The 23099-nt window shown below is 35.8% G+C and overlaps 1 protein-coding gene across 1 annotated transcript; it reads left to right on the top strand.

Moving 5' to 3' along the window:
- The first annotated feature begins 311 nt into the window (after window positions 1-311).
- LOC101969149 (nucleosome assembly protein 1-like 2) lies at window positions 312-17676 on the top strand. Its single transcript, XM_078033939.1, has 3 exons — window positions 312-448; window positions 572-713; window positions 15355-17676. The coding sequence occupies exons 1-3, from the start codon at window positions 312-314 to the stop codon at window positions 16873-16875; spliced, it is 1800 nt and encodes a 599-aa protein (XP_077890065.1). The 3' UTR covers window positions 16876-17676.
- Window positions 17677-23099: the final 5423 nt, after the last annotated feature.

The following is a 23099-nucleotide window of genomic DNA, read 5'->3' as shown; positions in this document are numbered from 1 at the left end:
ACAAAAGGTATAAAGATCTCAAAATCCTTAACACCAAAATAACAAATAACCCAATCAATAAATGGGCAAAAGAACGAAACAGAAATTTCTCAAAAGAAGAAACACAAATGACCAACAAATATATGAAAAAAAATTCAACATCTCTAATAATCAGGGAAAGGGAAATCAAAACTACACTAAGATTTCATCTCACTCCATTTTTTAAACAATGATTTAAAATATGAATGTAATATGAATACAATAAATACTGGCTCTGAAGGAAAATGTACACTTGTACACTGTTGATAGGACTGTAGACTAGTACAACCACTATGGAAAGCAGTATGGAGATTCCTCAAAGAAATAGGGATGGAGTCTTACTGACTTCTGTGGAGCCCAGGCAGGCCCAGGACAGTCTTGCTGACCAGCTCAGAGCCCAAGCCCAGGCCCAGGACCACCCCTTCAGCTCGTGAGGAGCCCAGGCACAGGCGCTGGCACAGGACTGCTCATGGCACTGAGGACCATGCCTATACACCATAGCACTGCATCTCCAAGAGACTGCTCAAAGACATCTTTCAGCTTGCCCATTCAGCCATATCTCCAAAAGTGGTCACTGCCATCTTGGGATACCTCCAACACCCTCTCCAGTGACCTCCACTGCTGCTATCATCATCTTTAGTTGTAGCAGCTTCTATCTTGGGACACTGGTCCACGGCTGGAAGCCCAACACTAAGGTACTTATAGGATTGACACTACCCTGCCATCAAGTACAGATGTGGCTGCTTTCATCTAGGGATAACAGCCAGGATCCAGAATACCATCCCCAAGGTACCTGCAGGATTAGGTAAACTAGTGGTATCTCTGGTAGGTGTGTTAACAGCTACCATTTTGTTGCAGAGGCAGAAGAGAGCCTTGCACTTGGCCACCTCCTTCTATCTTTTCTCCTATTAAGAGCCAACTTTTTTTTGATTCATCTTTCACTCTTTCTATGATCTAGTACTTCTATATTCTTATCTCCTAATTCATGAACATCACACACTACACCCCCCCCCCACATTTCTCCCAATGTCCACCATTAGAATCTGTAGACACTTTTGTAAACCTGTTGTTTATATTGCAGATAATAATTGAACACATAATTCCTGTTTATTGTGATAAAACTGTAATTATCTAAATAGGAGCTATTTGGTTTAAGGCTGTATATTGTTTGCATTGGGTGCTGTTAATATTGATCTCCCTCTTAAAGGTGAGACATTGGAACCTCCAGAGACACTATAAGATTATACGGTACAAACTGTAATACCAGAGATCTACACTGCTAGAAGGGAAGACACATGGAAAACATGAAAAACAAGGGAAGAAGAAAGTGCCCCAAACAAACCAAGATGATATGATAATAGAATCCATTGAGAGCATATTAGATGAAATGTCTGAGGACTTTAGAATGTACATAATTAAATGATCTGAAAATCAAACAATGACAAAAGAGAGCAAATCCAGGCAATAATTAATCATCCAACAAAGAGATGAGAAAGCAAATACAGGTAGCAAAAGATTACTTCAAGAAAGAGAGATTCTGGGAAAAAAAACATAAATCATTGAAATGAAGGAAACAATAAACAAATAAACAAACAGAAAACCTCAATAGAAAGCATCACCAACAGACTAGATCACTTGGAAGACAGAACCTCAGACAATGAAGACAAAATATACACTCTTGAAAATAAAGTTGACCACACACTGAAGATGATAAGAATCCATGAACAGAAACTTCAAGAATTATGGGATAACATCATAATGCCAAATCTAAGAATTATTGGGATAGAGGAAGGCACAGAGATACAAACCACAGGAATGCACAATCTCTTCAATAAAATAATATCAGAAAAATTCCCAAACATGAAGAATAAATTGGAAATCAAATACAAGAGGCTTACAGGACACCAAATATACAAAATTACAACAAATCCACACCAAGGCACATTGTAATGAAAATGCATAGCATACAGAATAAGGATAGCATTTTAAAAGCCACAAGAGAAAAGCTTTGATTACATACAGAGGAAAACCAATTTGGATCTCAGCATATTTCTCAACCCAAAGCCTCAAAGCTAGGTGATCCTGGAAAAACATAAAAAGCTCTGAAAGAAAATGGATGTTAACCAAGAATCTTCTATCCAGCAAAATTAAGCTTCAGATTTTATTTCAGATTTGATGATGAAATAAAAATCTTCTATGAGAAACAAAAGTTAAAAGAATTTACAGTGATAAACTCTGCACTATAGAACCTCCTCAGAAAAATATTCCATGAGGAGGAAATGAAAGACAACAATGAAAATCAGCTAAGGGAGGAACTACATTAAAGGAAAAACCAATCAAAGGAGAAATCAAATCAAGTAAAAAACCAAAACAAACCAAAATGACTGGGAACGCAAAACATATTTCAATAATAATCCTGAATGCTAATGGCCTAAACTCATCAATCAAAAGACATAGGCAGATTGGATTAAAAGGAAAGACTCAACAATATGATGCCTTCAAGAGTCTCATATTCTTGGAATGACATGTCATACTGCTTAAGGGAATCATACATCAACAAGACATAACAATCCTAAATATTTATGCCCAAAACAATGGAGCATCTATATACATTACACAAACCCTTCTCAATTTCAAGAATCAAATAGAGGGGCTGGGCTTGTAACTCAATGGTAGAGCACTTATCTAGCATGTGTGAGGCCCTGAGTTTGATCCTCAGAACCACATAAAGGTAAATAAATAAAATAAAGTAATTGTATCCATCTGCAACTACAAAAAATATTTTTAAAAAGTGAACCAAATAGATCACAATGCAATAATACTGGATGACTTGAACACACCACTCTCACCATGGGATAGATCTTCCAAACCAAAACTAAACAAAGAAATTATAGAACTCAATAATAAAATCAATAATTTAGACATAACAGACTTATATAGAATATTTCATCCACCAATAAGTGAATACACTTTTTTCTCAGCAACACATGGATCTTTCTCTAAAACTGACCATGTGTTATGCCACAAAGCAACTCTTAGCAAATACAAAAAAATAGAGATGCTACCCTGCATTCTATCAGACCAAAATGGAATGAAATTAGAAATCAATGATAAAATAGAAGCTACTCCAACACCTGGAGACCAAATTATACACTATTGAATGATGCATAGATAGAAGAAATCAGGGAGGAGATATAAAAAAATTCTCAGAGGTAAATGAGAATAATAAACAAAATTGATAAACTCCTAGACATGCTAATGAAGAGAAGGAGAGAGAAAACTCAAATTACTAAAATTTGTGATGAAAAAGGGACTATCACAACAGATACCCCTGAAATACAGAGGATAACTAGAAACTATTTTTAAAATTTATACTCCAATAAAATAGAAAATATCAAAGACACCAACAAATTTCTAGAGAAATATGAATTGCCCAAACTGAGTCAAGAGGACATACACAATTTAAACAGATCTATTTCAAGCAATGAGATAGTAGGTCCCATCAAAAGCCTACCAACCAAGAAAAGCCCAAGACCAGACGAATTCTCAGCTGAGTTCTACAAGAACTATAAGAAAGAATTAATACCAATACTCCTCAAATAATTCCATGAAATAGAAAAGGAGGGAACCCTTCCAAACTCATTCTATGAGGCTAGTGTCACCGTGATACCTAAGCCACACAAAGGCACATCAAGGAAAGAAAACTTCAGAACAATATCCCTGATGAACATAGATGCAAAAATTCTCATTAAAATTCTGAAAAATTACATAAAAAAGCATATTAAAAAATAGTGCACCATGATCAAGTGGGGTTCATCCCAGGGATGAAAGGATGGTTCAACATATGGAAATCAATATATGTAATTCATCACATCAGTAGACTTAAAGATAAAAATCATATGATCATCTCAATAGATGCAGCAAAAGCATTTGATAAAATACAACACACTTTTATGTTCAGAACACTAGAAAAACTAGAGATAGAAGGAATATACCTCAACATTGTAAAAGCTATTTATGCTAAAGTCCAAGGTCAACATTACTCTAAATGGAGAAAAATAAGAGATATTCCCTCTATGAACTGGAACAAGACAGGGATGCCCTCTCTCTCCACTCCTATTCAACATAGTTCTTAAAACTCTAGCCAGAGCAATTAGACAGACAAAAGAAATTAAAGGGATACAAATAGGAAAAGAAAAACACAAACTATCACTATTTGCAGATGACATGATTCTATACTTAAAGGATCCAAAAAACTTTACCAGAAAACTTCTAGAATTAATAAATGAATTCAGAAAAATAGCATGATATAATATCAACACCCATAAATCAAATGCATTTCTATACTTCAGTAATGAACCCTCAGAAAGTGAAATTAGAAAACTACCCCATTCACAATAGCTTCAAAGAAATTGGGGAATCAATCTAAGAAAAAGAGTGAAAGACCTATACAATGAAAACTACAGAACACTAAAGAAAGACATTGAGGAAGAAATTAGAAAATGGAAGGATCTTCCATGTTCTCGGATAGAAAGAATTAATATTGTCAAAATGTCCATACTACCAAAATCAGTATACAGATTTAATGCAATTCCAACTAAAGTCCTGACAATATTCCTCATAGAAATATAAAAACCAATCATGGAATTCATTTGGAAAAATAAAAGACCCAGAATAGCCAAAGCAATCCTTAGCAAGAAGAGTAAAGCAGGAGGTATCACAATACCAGACCTTAAACTATACTACAGAGCTTTATAATAACAACGGCATGGTATTGATACCAAAATAGACATGTAGACAATGGTACAGAATAGAGGACACAGAGCCAAACCCACATAAATACATTTATCTCATACTAGATAAAGGTGCTTAAAACATTCATTGGCAAAAGAGAGCCTCTTCAACAAATGGTGCTGGGAAAACTTCCATTATGTATATATGCCACATTTTGTGGATTCATTTATCTGTTGACAGGCACCTGGGTTGGTTCTGTAATTTGGCTGTTGTGAGAATTGTACTGTTATAAAAATTGTAGTGGCTGTATCACTATAGTATGCTGATTTTAGTTCGTTTGGATAAATACTGAGGAGTGAGATAACTGGGTCATATGGTGGTTCCATCCTCAGTTTTTGAGGAATCTCCTATTGCTTTCCAAATTTGTTGTACTAATTTCCCACCAAAAATGTATGAATGTACCTTTTCTCCTACATCCTCACCAGCATTTATAATTATTCATATTCATGGTAATTGCCACTCTGACTGGAGTGAGATGAGTGGTTTGCATTTTCCTGATTGCTAGAGAATTTGAACAGTTTTTCATATATTTTTTGGCCATTTGTGTTTCTTTTTTTTGAGAATTTTTTTAGTTCTTTTGCCCATTTATTGATTAATTTGTTTTTTGACATTGAGACTTTGAGTCTCAATCCCTGTCAGAGGAGTAGCTGGCAAAGATTCTATCTCATTCTATTGGTTCTCTCTTCACTCTATTGTTTTCTTTGATGTCCAAAAGCATTCCACTTGTTTTTTTTTTTTAATTTTCTTAGTTGTTGATAGATCTTTATTTTATTTATTTACATGTGGTGTTGAGAATTGAACCCAGTGCCTCACTCACACCAGGCAAGTGCGCTAATGCTGAGCCCCAGTCCCAGCCCCAGACCTGACAGCATTCCACTTATTGATTATTGATTTTATTTCTTAAGCTTTAGAGGTCTTGTTGAGGAAGTTTGTCCCTGCACATATATGATGGAGTATTGATAGTGCAGAATTTTTTGGACAAGACCCTAAATGCATAGGAAACAAAAGCAACCATAGACAAAAGGGATTACATCAAATGAAAATATTCGGTATTGTTGTTGTGCACAGTTGCACAACACCTGTAGTCTCGGCATCTTGGGAGGCAGAGGCAGGAGGACAGGGAGTTCAAAGCCAGCCTTGGCAACTTAGCAACTGAGGCAGGAGAATCACAAGATTGAGGCTAGCCTCAGCAATTTTGCAAGGCCCTAAACAACTTAGTGAGACCTTGTCTCAAATTTTAAAATTAAAAGATCTGGGGATGTTGCTCAGTGGTTAAGCACCCCTGAGTTCAATTCAATCCCTGGTACAAAAAAAAAAATTATGCATTGCAAAGGACACTGAAGAGAGTGAAGAGACAGCCTACAGGGTGGAGAAAATATTTGCAATGTATCCATCTGGCAAGAGTTGAAATCCAGATATACAGAGTATATAAGGAACTCTAAAGATTCAATATCAAAAAATAATAAAAACTGGGCAATAGATATAACACATTTTGGAAAGGATGTGGAGAAAAGGGAACACTTGCACACCACTGATGGAAATTTAAATTAGTGCAGCCATTATGAAAAATAGTATGAACTTTCCTTTAAAAGTTAAAAATAGAACTACCAAAGATCCATCAATCTTCACCTGGATATATACCCAAAGGAAATGATGTCAGTATGTTGAAGAGACATCTGCATTACCATGGTTATTGCAGTACTATTTACAATAGCCAAGAAATGGAAACAACCTAAATGTCTATCATTTGATGAATGATAAAAAAATATGGTACATATGCAAAGAAATAGTATGTAGCCATGAAAAGGGTGAAATCCAGTCATCTGAGATAACATATTTATTATGAGATTATTATGTTAAGTTATTATGAAATAAGCTTGTCAAAGAGAGATAAGTACCACCTGATTTTATATATGGAATCTAAAAATATTGATTTTACAGACGTTGAGAGTACATTGGTCATTAGCAAAAGCCAGGACAGTGGTAGAGGAGAAAAGGATGGGAAAAGTCTGATCAATGGGTACAAAGTTATAGTTAGATAGAAGCAAGAAGCTCTTAGATACCATTTCACAGTATGTGGATTATACGTAACAATTATGTACTGTCCATGTCAAAAAGCTAGAAGAAATGATTTTGAAAGTTTTGAGCATAAACAAATGATAAATATTTGAGGACATAGATATGTTTAACCTGATTTTAACATTATGCAATACACACATGTATTAAACATTACATGGTCCTCCACAAATATATAACTACTTCTATATTTTTTGTATTAGTTTAAAATTTTAAAAAATGAGAAAAAATCACCTTTCCACATTGTTGTTTATTATATGTGGAAGCATAATGAAAGTTAACATAAAATTTAAATGCTTGTGGGCTGGGTGGCTCAGTGGTAGAGTGCTTGACTAGTATGTGTGAGGCACTGGGTTCAATTCTCAGTAATGCATATAAATTAAAAAATAAAATAAAGGTCCTTCAGCAACAAAAAGATATATAAAAATAATTTTTTAAATGTATATGCATTTAATTTCATAAATTGTGGCAGGATGATCATGATCAGGGAAATCTACAAAGTTTAATGCAACATAATTCCCTTGCTTTTACCTGATGGTGGGCAGATTAGTACTTAAACTCTCAGCATAAGGAAGAGAACAAATTTATGTAACTCATGATCTTTGGTATGACTATTCCTTATTACAGCCTTTATACAAAGAGATATAGACATTGTGAGAAGATAGGCAAATCCAGATGAAGATATACCATTAGAATATTTAAAAAATACTTTTTAGCTTGTTAATAAGACCATGTTGAAGGGCTGTGGCTGTGGCTCAGTGGTAGAGCACTTGCCTAGAATGCGTGAGACACTGGGTTCGATCCTCAGCACCACATAAAAATAAAATAATAAAATAAAGATATTGTGCCCACCTATAACTAAAAAATAAATATTAAAAAATATAAGCTCATGTTGAAGTGAAATGTTTCTCCACCATAGCCTATTGATTGTTTTGTCCTGATGTGCATATGGTTGAAGTCAATTTGGATTCTAATGATAAGGTAAAAAGAGCTTAGGAAAACCTGGCTTGGTACTTGAACTTGAAACACAGCTGGTCCTTCAAGGTATCTCCTTTGCTGATGACTAAGAAAAGCCTCTGACTTGGCTGAACTTCTGTATTTGCAGTTGCTAATTGCCTATGCCTGACTCTAATCTGAAACCTGATGCTGTTTTCTGTATGCCATTTGAGCCTCAACACTAACTGTTCGGAATTGAAACTGGATAAAATTGTTCCTCCACTTGAAAAGCAGAACACAGGGCTGGGGATGTGGCTCAAGCGGTATCGCGCTCGCCTGGCATGCGTGCGGCCCGGGTTCGATCCTCAGCACCACATACAAACGAAGATGTTGTGTCTGCTGAGAATTAAGAAAAAATAAATAAATGTTAAAATTCTCTCTCTCTCTGTCCCCCTCTCTCTCACTCTCTCTTAAAAAAAAGAAAAAAACCCAACAACAAAACCAAAAAAAAAAAGCAGAACACAAATCAAGACTTGCAAATTTAAGACATTCCTCTTTGTGAAAATATATACTGTGAAAGCATCCTGGATGTTGACTAAACTATCTGGGTTACATATGGCTGCTCAGGGATTTTTCTAATGTGACCTTTTAACAGAATTTTTGAAGAACTTTTGAGTAGTTCATTTCCAATACAGAGATTAATTGTATTCTGAACTTGTAATTCTAGCTGAAAGTTACAAGTAAGAGAAGCATAGCACAGGGCTGTGACATGTCTACCTACTTAGGACAAATTAGACACTTGACTCTTTAAGGATGGCTGGATATTGTTGACTTGTTCTATTTGACTCTGGATTAGCTGCAGTTTGTGATTGTGGATTGGTTGCCAAAGTCTACTTTCCTTGCCTTTCTCCTGTTAAACACACCTTAGTAACATAGTTTAAATATTCAATATGGATATTTTCAGAAAGAAATGATTCTTTTTTTGACTGTCATTGGATAAATGACCAGGACAAAAGAGGTAGGGACTGTATAAACACATTTTGAACATTTTTGAAAATCTAGGCTTTGATCAAAACAATTGTTTTTCCATGAAAATACTTTGGTCCTTCTTGAATAAAATTTATCCAGATGAATCATCCAGGTGAGACCAAAAAAATGATTGGGAAAAATGTAAATTATGATTACTGAATGAGACAACTGTTTCAGTTGTAACAACTGAAAAAACAACAGAGAACAGACTCCCAGAGAGGCAGGTAAGGAGGGATAAGGTGCACCAGAGACCTTGGTTTGTCAGAACTGCTCCTAGAAGCTTTCTCCTCCTCCCCAGTGAAAGCATAAGTATTATCTTCAAGCTACTGAGAGTGCTTTGAATTCAAACTGACTGCTGAGCCTAAGATCATATCTGACAATGCTGATTATAAGACAGTATGGGTGGTCCCAGATCCTGCATTTTCTATGAAGATCACATCTGAATTATGTATCGACACAAGACAGATATACTGACATCATGGACAAACAAAATTTTGGGGAACTGACTGCCTTCAGGCAGTCTGTCTAAAACTAAGGGCTACAATGAATTAATTAGACTAGACTGAAAATCCTGGGAAGATGTGCCTTTGGGGGAAGTCACTTTGAAGGTCCTGTTAATCTGTACATTCTGAGTTATGTGTGCTTTCCTTGGGATGAACTAACAATTGCCTAATACCAGAGGGCACAGGGGTAACATTCATGCCCTCTGATATTGTTCTTCTCTCATGTGTGCTCTGTTTTTATGTTGCCATAGCCTTGGAAGGCATTCAAGTCAGCTTTGACTTACTGGTCAGAGTTGTGCTATACTTTATTGGTTGACTCATGCTCTAAAAATTGTTAATACAAAAACTCATGTAGGAAGACACTTAGCTGTCTAAAGTAGATCTCTGTGGTTAATGGATTTTTTTTTTTTGGACTGGCTAAATGCAGGACCCCTAAAGGGCATAAACTGAGATCAATACTACAGATTTATTTTTGTCCTGCTGACTGGGATCTTACTGATGAAGACACCCTGTCCAAGAACCAAGGTTGGGGGTGAATTGTGGAAAAGAGAATTAACATAGCGGGTCCAAGGCTGCTACACACAGAAAAACCTGCTTACAATTTGTATTCTTGGTCTGGGGATTTGTTGGGTAACCAATTTCCTGCCCTAATTGTAAACTTTCCTAGTTGACACACACACTTGCTATGCCTAAATATTTTGTAAAAACAGTATGGTTTGTGCTGAGTTACCTGCTTTTCTTCTGGGAGTGTGAAATTTTGTATGTGCTGGGAAGACGGTGCATATGTGATTAACCCCTAGTGAAAACCTTGGGAAACAGTATGTTATGTGCTTCCACTAGACAACACTTCACAGGAGTTGTCACAACTCATTGTTGGAGGAATTGTGTATAGTATGATACCACTCAAAGAGGAATCTGACCTTTACCCAATGAGCCCTTCTCCTCTGCTGATTTTGCTTTGTATCCTTTCACTAAAATAAAACTTAGCAATTAGTCTATGACATGCCAAGTTCTGTGATTAGTAGTGATCTTTGAATTTAGGGATGGTCTCAGGCACTCACATAACAATGGCTGTTTAAAAGGATTTATTATTGGGGGGGGCTGGGGTTGTGGCTCAGCAGTAGAGTGCTTGCTTAGCACATGCGAGGCACTTGGTTCAATCCTCAGCACCACATAAAAATAAATAAGTAAAATAAAGGTATTGTGTCCAACGACAAATAATTTTTTTTAAAAAAGATTTATTATTGGATTTTTATTTGCATTAGGCAATTCAGGTGAGTGCGTAAGCAAGCTAAGTCTATATGATTAAAGAGCAAACTATAATCAGTAATGTAGAAGCAGTTACTCCTACTGGCCAAGATAAGGGAGTGTTTTGCTCATTTTTGTGCTTTGAACACTGTCCATGTATTTTTCTACAGAGGTTTGTTTTTTTTTTTTTTTAATCTTGATCCATCATTGTCAGTGGCTTTTTTCTTATATTGGTGTTGTTAGATTGTTTATGTAAGGCAGAAGAGTACTGTGAGTACTAGATTACCTGCCTGTTCTCTTTCTCAAGACTATTATCATTCACCAAATTTTGAGAAGTTTTCCTGGATGAGTTTTGTAAATTTAACTAGTCTTTATAAAGCATGAGGAGGGACTTGGGAAATTTGTGATTTATTCCCAACATTATATGACTCAGGGCTTCATTTTCTGATGAAGAAGCTGAGTGGGGAAAATATGTGGTGAGGATTTCATAATAAGTCATGGACTCATAATAAATCTCTCAGGTTCCAAATAAAAAGGCATTTATAAAACACATTTTGAAAAAGATTGGGAATACTTGTTGGATTTAAGCAATTTCTTTTTTTTAAAACAGGAATACAAAGTTTTATTTACAATAATTTTATAGTTTTTTATCTTTACTAAACAAATTAAAGTTGTATATATTTATCACATACATCATGGGAATTTTTTAATAGTTGTAGGTGGACAGCATGCTTTTTGTTGTTTAGTTTTTTATGGGTGCTAAGGATCAAATGCAGTGCCTCACACATGCTAAGCAAGTGCTCTGCCACAGAGCTACAGCCCCATATGTTTTGAAAACATATATATTGTGTAGAATGAATAGAGCTAGTTAACGTATGTAATACCTCACATATTTATCTTTTTTTGTGGTGAGAACACTTAAAGTCTGAAAATAAGGTATTTCTCTACCTATAAACTCATATATAAGTCATTTGTTTTCCAAAAGTTTATTTTGAGTTCATATACAGCAAAGCCATGAAGGAGAGGGAATTTATAATGTGAAAAAATAACTAAAGTTATATATAGGATTTAATTTTTGTTATTTAGTCCTATGTGGTTAATAATAACGACAACATGTAAACATAAACTATGTAAGATGTAGAAATGGTGTGATTTCGTCTATGGAAAAAAAATGTCTGTGCATTTATTTTGGGGAGGTTCATAGAGATGGTGTTTTTGATGGCAAAGTGGTATGAGTATATTGGGGATTTAAAAGCCCAGCAAAACCCCTTGACCACTATGCATAAAGAATTCAAATCCAGACTCACATTAATTTGTTATTTTCTTCATTCTACTATAAATATATTCCAAGGGGGACGCTTTTCTTTTCTTTCTTTCTTTCTTTCTTTCTTTCTTTCTTTCTTTCTTTCTTTCTTTCTTTTCTTTTCTTTTCTTTTCTTTTCTTTTCTTTTTTTTTTTGTATTAGCTATGCTGTCTTTAGAAGATAGCCCAATTGATTCATTGGAGATTTTGTTTTTCTTGAAGCCCACACATTGTTCCATAAACTTAATATCTTAAACCTAGACCATAGTATTTAAGTTGCCCTTTTTTTGGTAAGGTATATTTCCATATACCACCTACTGAAGGATGTTTCTGAAATCAATCATTCAATCAATCAATCAAATTGACCAGCAAGTGTATATTTGATATTACTGTCACTGTTCTTAGTGTGAATTAGAGTGTTGATCTGGTTTTCTGTTTTTATTCCATCATTTTAGAATTAGAATTATTACAGTGTTATATAGGACTTCCATTTTCAGCTAATTAAAGTTCTATAAGAGGGCAAAGATAAAGAATTTTCATCGTTAAATGAAGGATGAACTAGATAAAACAAGCTGCACTATACAAAACAAATCTTTTGCAAAGTAGGAGTTAGCAGTAGTTACTGAATTATTACTGTATGCCAATCAAAGCTTCCTAAAACATTCTGGAATTATAATGTGTGTAAATCACATTTACTTGAATGATAATATATAAAAAGCAACCCAAATGTAAGTTTAAACAGAAGGAGTATAGTAGTGTTACTTGTGTTCTGCTATTGTACTTGGGTATCATGAGGATTTGTATTAAACTTCTTGATCCTCTGAAAACTACTTTTGTTTCTCAAAGTACATGAAAAAACAAAGAGTAATTTTAAAGACAATTATACGATTATAAAAGAAAATATAAATGCATATTTTCCTCTCCTGATGGTTAATAAATCTTTTATCTATTTATCTGATCTATCTTATTGGTTCTATTTCTCTGGAGAACCCTGACTAATACAGTAACATATTTCTAGGTTGATAAGAGTTCCAAAAATTTTAGCCTGCTGTTATTTAGAAAATAAATTATGGAATTAAAGTGTTTTGAAATGCCTGGAGCATGCAAGGCATATATTTAAAGAAAACATATAAATGGGGCAGAAGACACTAAAAGTAGTGAATTAGTGTTTCCCATGACCAAATCCATATTTGAGTTGGGCTCCTTCTGAAGGGAGGTGGGTTATTTTCTGTTGAAAAGGCTGGGACTCCATTCTTTTCTCCTCATCATTAGCAAAACTAATAGGTCAGAAATACTGACAAGCATACAAAAGACAAAATTTAAATTATCCCAAATTCTGCATCTCCAGATATAGCATTCTGATACTTGTTAAAACAGCACAGAAGTCTTGATTTAGCACTAATGCAGCAAGTGTCAAGATTATTGAGGTGGTGAGAGAAATTATTGTTTAATTTCATGAACTTAAGAACAAGATTTATAGCCAAAGTTGCTAGTTGATAAGGGTGAATCCTAGTATATGTTGATTACTTCTCCTTAACAATGTTTAATTTCATGTACTGTTAAAGATGTTTTCCTTTTGACTTTAAGACTGCTTGTGACTATAAGGAGAAATTTACAATTTTGAAGTCATGTAAATGAATGTATTCTTCATTTGATTTCATTTGTTATTTACTAAACAATTTTAATTACTTAAATACCAATAGATAATCTTTTAAATCATAATTTTGAAGAGTGCAATGTGTTTTAATTGAACATGTGCAAGCACACACAGAGAGTAGTTGATTATTGATATGATAGTTTTTGAGGAAAACAACAACTTTTTTTCATATTCTATTTAAGCAATACCTACCAACTTTATGACTCCCTAACATGGACCATTTACCCTAGTGGGAATAATCTCATTCTTGTCCTCTTTTTCTTCTACAAATCTCATTTCTTCTCCTCTTCCTCCTTCTCATCAAGATTGTTTGTTTAATGAAAATCTGGATGTACAGAAAATGGCATAAGGCAACACCTCAAATATAAAACCACCAATCACCTTAGAAACCCATCACCTAAAAGGGAGGCTGTGAGATAAAGTGAGGAGAAACACTGAAACAATACTGTAATTATACTTTTCTAAATCTAAAACACATTCACACATATCTAAAAATCTGGAAATAAATACACTGACATCCTAACTATTACAACACTAATGAATAAACTGTTAAATCAGAAATAAATCTTCTGGGGCTGGGGATGTGGCTCAAGCGGTAGCGCGCTCACCTGGCATGCGTGCGGCCCGGGTTCGATCCTCAGCACCACATACCAACAAAGATGTTGTGTCCGCCAAGAACTAAAAAATAAATATTAAAAATTCTCTCTCTCACTGTCTCTCCTCTCTCACTCTCTCTTTAAAAAAAAAAAAGAAATAAATCTTCTTAGGGGATAGGAAAGGTAGCAGAATACAACAATTACTAATTGGGCATTATGTAAAATTGTGGATGTATAACCGTCGTGATTCTGCAATCTGCATTTGGGGTAAAACTGGGAGTTCATAACCCACTTCAATCTAATGTATGAAATATGATATGTCAAGAGCTTTGTAATGTTGTGAACAACCAATAAAAATAAATAAAAAATTTAAAATAAAAAAAAGAAATAAATCTTCTTTAACAATTAAAATCTTTGTTATACCTGATCTGTATTGATGTATCACACACCCCCCAACGCCCCCAAAAAGCCACCCTGTTTTCTTTACCTTAGGGAATTTGTAATGGGATATTTTCCAAGTTATGTCATCTTCTGAACACATGATCATGTGTTTAACCTTTTCCCTAGTGCTGGGTCATTAAATATTTACAAGCTATTCAGAATTTCAAGGCAAATGTTTTCATTTTCCTTAACATCACATTGGAGCATCCTTTTATTTTGACTCCAAAATAACCATCATGGACAAAACATAATTGGCAATTCAGCAGGAATACTCTGGGATGTTGATAACCCAGAGGTAAAGTATTAACTAGTCATATATACATTTGACTGTGGGCACCAGTCACCATAGGTCTTCTCTTTCTTCCATCCTCATTCCATCTCACCCACTCCTCTCCAGGAAATAATATTAGTTTGGCTCAAATCTAAAAAGAATGCACACCTTCAAAGAAATTTTGAAAAATCAAAATTCGAAAATTAAAAATCCCTGGGGAATCACATCACCTAAAGATTTCCACTCTTAATATTTTGGTGTTTCTCTCCCTTCTCTTTGTTCATGTATTTGAACAGAAGACTTTTGAGTCACCTTTCTGGTCTCCTTTCTTGTTGGTTAATTTTCTCAGGCTTTCTTGAAACTACTGTTCAAGCAGTTTCAACCAGCTCCTCCCCTCCCGAATTTTCTTCAGTAAATCCCCCTCCCGTCTTGGAGCTGCTACCTCTGGGAAGGTGGGTGGCGCTAGAGATGTGCTGGATCTAGTCACTAATTGGACGAGACCTTGTCAATCACCATCATTCAGCAAATAGGGTGAGCTGTGAAGCCAAAAGAGGAGTTCAGAGGGTTCTCTGTGCAGTCGGTTTACGGCACCTCCTCTTTTTGCCACGGCAGCTAGTGGAAAAGGTCTTCAGTGGGCTGTTTCTGCCTTCGCCCTACGCCTGCTTTCTTATAGCGCCCGCCTCGTCCTCCGTGGCGTGCTCCACCTTACGCCAGCTTCTCCACAGCCGTTACCTCTTCCGCCTCTGTGTTGGCCCCCGCTGGTGCCTACGGACCAAGCTAAGCCGTCTTCTTCACTTTGGTGAGTCTTTTCCCGTCGAAAAGCTGAAGATGGAAGGGCTCGGAGAACAAGGCGCAGCCGGTGCAGTGGGTCCATTACTGGGCGCTGTGGCAGCCCCAGCCTCTCCGCAGCTTTTGCTGGGGTACTCCTTAGACGCGGACTTTATTGAGAGTCTGCCTCTGGCAGTTAAGTGCCGAGTGTACGCTCTCAAAAAGCTTCAGGCTAAATCCGCCGGCCTGGAGGCAAAGTACCTTAAGGAATTTCATTCCATCGAGAGGAAATTTGCCAAGATCTATGGGCCTTTACTGGAAAAGAGACGTCAGATCATCAATGCATTGTATGAGCCCACGAAAGAGGAATGTGAGGTGAAATCCACGGTCGCAGACTGTAACTATAAGGTGGCAGAGAACTCTGAGGCTCAGGTGGATGGTCCAGAAGAGAATTCGGAGTATGAGGACTTGGAGGAGTATTGTGAGGAGGGTTTTGAGGACGTTGAGGAGGTATTTGGGGAGTATGGAGGAGGAGAGGGACATAATATGGACGCAGAGAAAGAAGATCCTAAAGGGATCCCTGATTTCTGGCTCACGGTTTTAAAGAATGTACAGGAGATCACTCCCCTGATTCAGAAATATGATGAGCCTATTCTGAAGCTCTTGCAAGATGTGAAAGTCAAGTATTCAAAACCTGATGAGCCTCTCACCTTCACGCTGGAATTTCACTTTGAACCCAATGACTACTTTACGAATGAGGTGCTAACCAAAACATACATGCTCAAGTCTAAGCTTGATTACTCAGATCCCCACCCCTTTAGGGGTTCTGCGGTGGAGCATTGCATTGGCTGCAAAATAGACTGGAAGGAGGGAAAGAATGTCACTGTGCAAAGGGTCCTGAAGAAGCAGAAGCACAGGTTTTGGGGACTGATGCGTACCACGACCCAGGTATTTCCCCGAGAATCCTTCTTCAATTTCTTCAATGCTCTCCGATGGGGCCTAGATGCCGATGAGGATGAGGAAGATGTTTTCATTGCTCACACTTTGCGCACCTTTGTCATCCCAAGAGCTGTGTTATACTTCACAGGAGAAGCTCTTGAGGCTGAGCAAGAAGGGATGTTCAGAGAATGTAATAACCTGACTTCTGACAGAATCACACAGGAGATCCAGGTGGCTGCAGTTGATGGTGCAAAAGTCCAAGACCTGGTCTCCCAGGCAGAAGACATCGATCGCTGAAGTAGAATGGTTGGAATTTGTGAGCCCTCTGTTTAATAACTGGCAGTTAAAATAACCAACACTTAATCATAAATCACCTGCAATCTTAGTGTCTGTATCTCTTCTTGGTACTTTCATATAAAATAATGTTTATATATATTTAGCAATGCATTTCACCTAACACTACAGTGGTTTAAACTTTGTCAAGAAATGTAGAAGGAGGTGAGCTCTCTAAGCATGTGAATAACTTGCTATTGTAAATTCATGGCTTTTGTCAGGTTACTATTAGTCTCCAGCTATGGAAAATTACCAGAATTTATAGCAGATTTATATGTTTGGTTTTTCCTCTCCTTTGAATCAATAAAACCTGATAGCCTCCTTTCCCCAAGCCCTCTCAAGAGGCTTTAATCTGTTGTGCTAGCTGTGCCTTCATCTCTTTGTTATAGATATGTAGCAAGTAATACTAACTAAATTACACTTGATTTATAATTTGAGAAATTGCTAGTATAAGAATAATTTGCAGCATATCCACATTTAAACTGTCACTTTGTTTATAGGCTCCTGTGTTTATGTGATATAGTTATCTGCTCAAAACCTAGTTTTATTATTGCTTAATAATAAATTAAATGCATTATGCTTAAAACCATTTCTCCTAAGGCGTGCCATAAATTGTACCATGTACTTCTTCTAGATGGGTTAAAGTATACATTTTCATTTCTGGATTGTTTTCATCTTTCTTGTAAATGGATTACCTTACATTGTTAGTTAAGCTTTATTGCCTCATGTTTGCTCATTCCAGAATAAAATTATTATAAATGTTAAGCACTGTGTTTCTAAGGATTTTGGAGTGACATGCTCCTCCAAATGCCAAATGAAGGATTTGGTTGAGAGGTTTCAGTAAGTCAGACTTATCTATGGGACATAACAAGCACTGTGCCTACAGTCTAATTTACTTTTCACAGCCCACAAAATATTTTAATTTTTTTTTTAATTATAAGAAAAATGAAGTGGAGCATGGTGTTGCATGCCTGTGATCCCAGTAGCTCAGGAGGCTGAGACAGGAGTCATGAGTTCAAAGTCAACCTCAGCATGGGTGAGGCACTAAGCAACTCAGTGAGACCCTGACTCTAGATAAAATACAAAATAGGGCTGGGGATGTGGCTCAGTGGTCTAGTGCCCCTGAGTTCAATCCCTGGTACAAAAAACAAGGAAAAGAAAAAAATGAATATAATAGTACATAATAATAATCTAGCTTGGATCATATATGTCTTATACCAACACAGATATAAATATTATTTATGTATTTCTATATAAATATCATCATGGAAAGGGTCCAGACAAGCATAACTGGCTGAATTCCATGAAAATCTTGGGTTCCAGCTTAAAAAAGAGGAGGAAAATGGAGAACATGGAATGGTTGACAGGGATGATGATGTGACAAAGGAGAGAGGAGGGGGAAGGAGAAAAGAAAAAAAAACCAAGCAGAGTAGGGGTCCTTGGGAGAAAGGAATATGTGGATCTTGGAGAGGTCAGGAAGGCCTGACTGACCAGAGGGAAGAGGGTTGACAGGGTGGGGCCAGATCTGCATTGGGCCCTGGCCAGCGATAAATTGGAGGGGCTTTTGCAAAGGAAAAAGAAAGAGAGGAATAAAAATAGAGGAGGCAGAAGCGGAATTGAGGAGGTAGGAGAAGTCTGGAGAGCAGAGAAGCAGGGAATGAAAGGGTGAACCTTATGAGAGATAGGAGAGCATTCCTTAGTTTGAGGTTATAGAAATCTGGCTTTGTGATTTTGATACCTTTGCAGAAACATCAGTACTTTGTTTCAGAAAAGGAGTCCAAGCCAAAGAGGAACTAGAAGAGTCTTGGCCTATTATATCCAAACTTTAATCATGTTTTCATTGCCAAAGTACATGTACACATGAATTAATTGTTAATTTATTCAATGAACACTTTATATTGCATTGTTTATATGTGCCAGACATTGTTCAGAGCACTTTATAAGTATTAACATCTGTAATATCTGTTTTATAAATGAAAAAAATGGTAGTTGTCCCCTTTTTTATAAAAGTAATAAATGCAAGAGTGGAAGCTATAGCTGGAAAGAATTAGTGCCAATGAATAGGCCACTCTTAACCTCACTTTAACTAATGAGCATATAATTTTGTATCCTGCTTATAAATAAACTTATCATCATAGCATTAGTATTTTCCTGTATTAATATATTTTGAAATCATGATTATTAACAATCATGTAGTATTGTATGTACATGGGAACATAATCTTACCATTATTTTAATGTTGGTCATTGCTTTCTGATTTACATAATGCAGTTTAGCAAATGTTCTGCTTTTTTTTTAAAAATGGACACAACATCTTTATTTATTTTATGTATTTATTTTTTATGTGGTGCTGAGGGTCGAACCCAATACCTCACAAGTGCGAGGCAAGTACTTTACTGCTGAGCTATAACCCCAGCCCCGAATGTTCTGCTTTTTAATATCAAGACTTTTCATTTCAGTTCCCTTTTTAAGCTTTAAATTCCAATACATTTGTAAGCTCTACAAAGTGCTAAATGGCAAGTGAGATATAGGATTCATATCATTGATGAGCTGGGGATTCAACAAGAAATACAATTACTAGAATATATATAACTTGATCATTCCCATATGTAGGTACAAACCTTGGCAATACTAATTGCCTACTCAACATGTACTCCTTTGCCTTCTCACAGCACAAAAAATGTGTGAATAATACGATTTTGAGAAATATGACACATCATGTTTTTCACACATTTTCTACACAATATGTAAGAACTTGAGAAGCAGAGTTCTCTTGAGCCTTTGTAGGAGAAACAAACTTTAGGGTATCAAGAAATGAATGGAGGATCCAGGGCAAAAGTGCCAATGGTAAGCATGAAATCAATTGAACTATAAGACTAAGACCAGAATAATGTAACAAAAATAAAACACACCTAGACAATAACTTGCTATACTAACACTACCAATATAGATGCAACTAGCAAAAGTTAGATCTGCAAGGGATTTATTTTCTAGCTGGGGATAAAAAAAATCTGATAAGTAATAGACACATAAATATATAATTATAAATGTTTTGAGAAAAAAATATAATAAATGAAAATTACTGTTTTTCCCCTATTATTTCTTATGGCATATCAAGATAGTAGATATTTTATAAGGAAATCACTAAGCATTAAATAAAATTGTAGTTGGGAATGTAATAACTAGAAAAACAGACAAGCTTTCCAAATTATAAGAAGAAAGATTCAAGCCAGGCACAGTAGCCACATGCCTGTAATCCCAGCAGTTTGGGAAGCTGAGACAGGAAGACTCCAAGTTCTAGGCCAGACTCAGCAATTTATCGAAGTCCTAACAAAATTAGTGAGACCCTGTCTTAAAATAAAAAATAAAAAGTGATGGGAGATTTAGGAAAAAGTGCTTCTGGGTTCAATCCCCAGAATCCCCTCCCCAATAATATAAAATAAATATAGTTTTAAAAAGTCAGGTGTGGTGATACATACCTGTAATCCCAGCAACTGTGGAGGCTGAGGTCATAGGATTGCAAGTTCAAAGCCATCCTTGGCAATTTAGTGAGGCCAGCTTCAGCAACTTAGGGAGACCCTGTGTGGGAAAAAAAAAGAAAAAAAATGGCTAGGTATGTGGCTTAGTGGTTAAATGCCCTGGGATTCACAGTACAAAAACAAAAAAGATTCAAAACTAAACTAAGAAAATATAGACTATTTAGTAAATAAAGAGAAACAAAGAGAAGCACAAAGCCTAACAGATAGGTAATTTATTTCACTCCTCTTTCCCTAGCAGAATTCAATGAGTTTTGTAGTGAGGAATAAATGAAATAAAATGTGACATTTGACTTTACCCTGTGTCCATGAAACTCCTCCTTAGATATCCTCATGGATATCTCACCTCTTTCAAATCTTTGCTCAAATGTCACCGTCTCAATGATACTTACCCCATCATTGTTTTAAGTTATATGTGTCTCACACACATAATTTCCCCTTACCCAGCTTGGATTTCCTTCATAGAAAAAGTATCACCTTTTAACTCACTATGCAATTTGCTTATTTGTTGTTCATCAGGTTGCTTGTCCTCCCACATTAAATTTAAGTTCTGTGAGAAAAAAGATCTTTGTTTATTGTTGTGCATTGATCTTTGATCCTAGTTTATTAACGCAGCCCAAGCACCTGTGTTTGGTATAGAATAGCAATAAATTTGTTGAATAATCAATATCTGTCTCAGTAAGTGCAAATGAGATAATGTATCTAAAACGAAAACAGGGCTAAACCCGATATTATGCTATCATTTTTTTAAATCAGAAAAGAATATAAAGAAATCTGGTCATGTATCAATCATGTATTTATCCTGTACTCTTGGACATTAGTAATGGTGACACACTAGTAATAATTGTTGCCTCTGTGGAAGGGAATGGAAAGATAAGGGTAGGAGGGAGACATTCTTTGTGGTTTTCTTCCTTTTGAATTTATGTAATTGTCACAGGCATGAAAAACTAGGCTCCTATGAAAGTTTTGGAAAAATTGCTTTATTAGAATTAAATTATTTATCTGAAATATTGGGAGAACTTCTTCTCTGGTTGCTCTATTAATACTTTTTGCTTTTGATTACTACTTGCTTCTAAGAGACAAATGAAAAATAGGGCACATTAACATGAAAAGAGACTGGAGCCTGAGGTGGCAGAAATGTTTGAGAAAATTTTAAAAACAGGAATGTTTAATATTCAATTATGTTTTTATTGTTGTAGGGTACATTTATCTCATCTTTTGCAAAATATGTTTTATATATGAAGAACTTTCTATATGTTCTGGGCCATCAAGTATGGGATAGCAAAAGTGTGTACCAACTTAACATATTCAGCAAATCTGTAGCTAGGAGCCAGAAGAATGGAATGTCAAAAGCTATTATCCTTTACAATTGACTATCTTTAAATATTGGTTGGTCTAGTTTCAATCTGTAATTCTCAGAAGAGTGTCTATGTGTATATTCCTTTAAAATGCAGTACTGGTATATAATTTATTTAATTCCTCCTTCCCTAGCAGAATTCAATAAGCTTTATAGTGAGGAAAAAACAAAATAAAACAAAAATACTGTGCTTGATTCTTTCCTCACTCCATTCCTTAGTGTGTGATTTCTTTGTTAAGTACTTGAATCACTGAGTCCTGGTTTCCCCATGTGTAAAGTAGATATAACAATACCCATCTTAATGGACATATGTTTTGTATTCCTATGACATCACCCTCCTGCCAAATATCCTTCTCTTTTGAAAGGCTTTTCCCTTTTCTACTCCTAGAATATTGGTTCTAGTGGAGTTTGTGTCTCTAGGCACAAACATGCTTATGTGGCTCAAGCTAGTACAATTTGAGTCCATCCCTAGAATTTCTTTTAGCTGTTTCTAAGAAGGACAATGTCACTGTCTCAAGTGGTAAGGCTATGATGAAACTTGAACAGTGTGTGCAGCTAAGCATAGTCTTATCATCAAGATAATGATGTCCAGATTGCATCTCTGGTGTCTGCTTTTCCAGACCTTTGATATTTACCAGTTCTTTCTTTCATTTGGTAAATATCTTTCCAACTCTATGTGGGAGTTCTTATATGGAGTTAATTTTCTATCATATGTAAGTAAATTATATCTACCTCACTAAATTACATCTGTGCTCACAGGGTGTCAAATGCTATTAAATGAGATAATATGGTAAAATGCTTATCCTAATGTACTACCATGGTTAAAGTTAGACGTATGTACCTAATTTAGTAGGGAAAAGGGAGAAAGTTGAAAGGTTCTTATGGAAAGAATAAACAGATTTCTTTAAGAAAGTCAAAGGGGCTTTTAGGAGAAATGTGGGATAAGAAAGTTTGTGCATGTATGAGTGGTCTTTTTCATGGCCATAAGGAGACTTATGGTAGACTTACTTCCCAGAAGTTGCTGCTTTTGAACAAATAAAGGAAGGTTTCTTACTGCATCTGTTGAATCTCAAAGGTTCTCAGCTTAAAATAATCTTTCTACCAGCTCTGGGGTTGCCAGAGGATCACTATAATGTTCATTGAGGGTAATAATAGGAAATGTGTTTTAAGCACTTTATACCTGTCAATTTACTAAGCATCTTGGATGTAACAAGTCTTTTAATGCATACAAAAAGTGGGCAACATTACCATTTTTGCTCTACAGGGGGAAAAATTAAACATGTAACTTTCCAAAG

The sequence above is a fragment of the Ictidomys tridecemlineatus genome, chromosome X (assembly GCF_052094955.1).
Source record: "Ictidomys tridecemlineatus isolate mIctTri1 chromosome X, mIctTri1.hap1, whole genome shotgun sequence".
NCBI lineage: Eukaryota > Metazoa > Chordata > Mammalia > Rodentia > Sciuridae > Ictidomys > Ictidomys tridecemlineatus.
This window is presented reverse-complemented; position numbering and strand designations above follow the sequence as displayed.

What these genes read in the sequence shown, in the direction of transcription:
- LOC101969149 (XM_078033939.1), top strand. Translation starts at nt 312, where the DNA reads ATGGAAAGCAGTATGGAGATTCCTCAAAGAAATAGGGATGGAGTCTTA. An exon ending in CAGGACCACCCCTTCAGCTC is followed by an intron (nt 449 to 571) that starts GTGAGGAGCCCA and finishes TTGCCCATTCAG; the next exon opens with CCATATCTCCAAAAGTGGTC. An exon ending in GCTGGAAGCCCAACACTAAG is followed by an intron (nt 714 to 15,354) that starts GTACTTATAGGA and finishes TGCTGGATCTAG; the next exon opens with TCACTAATTGGACGAGACCT.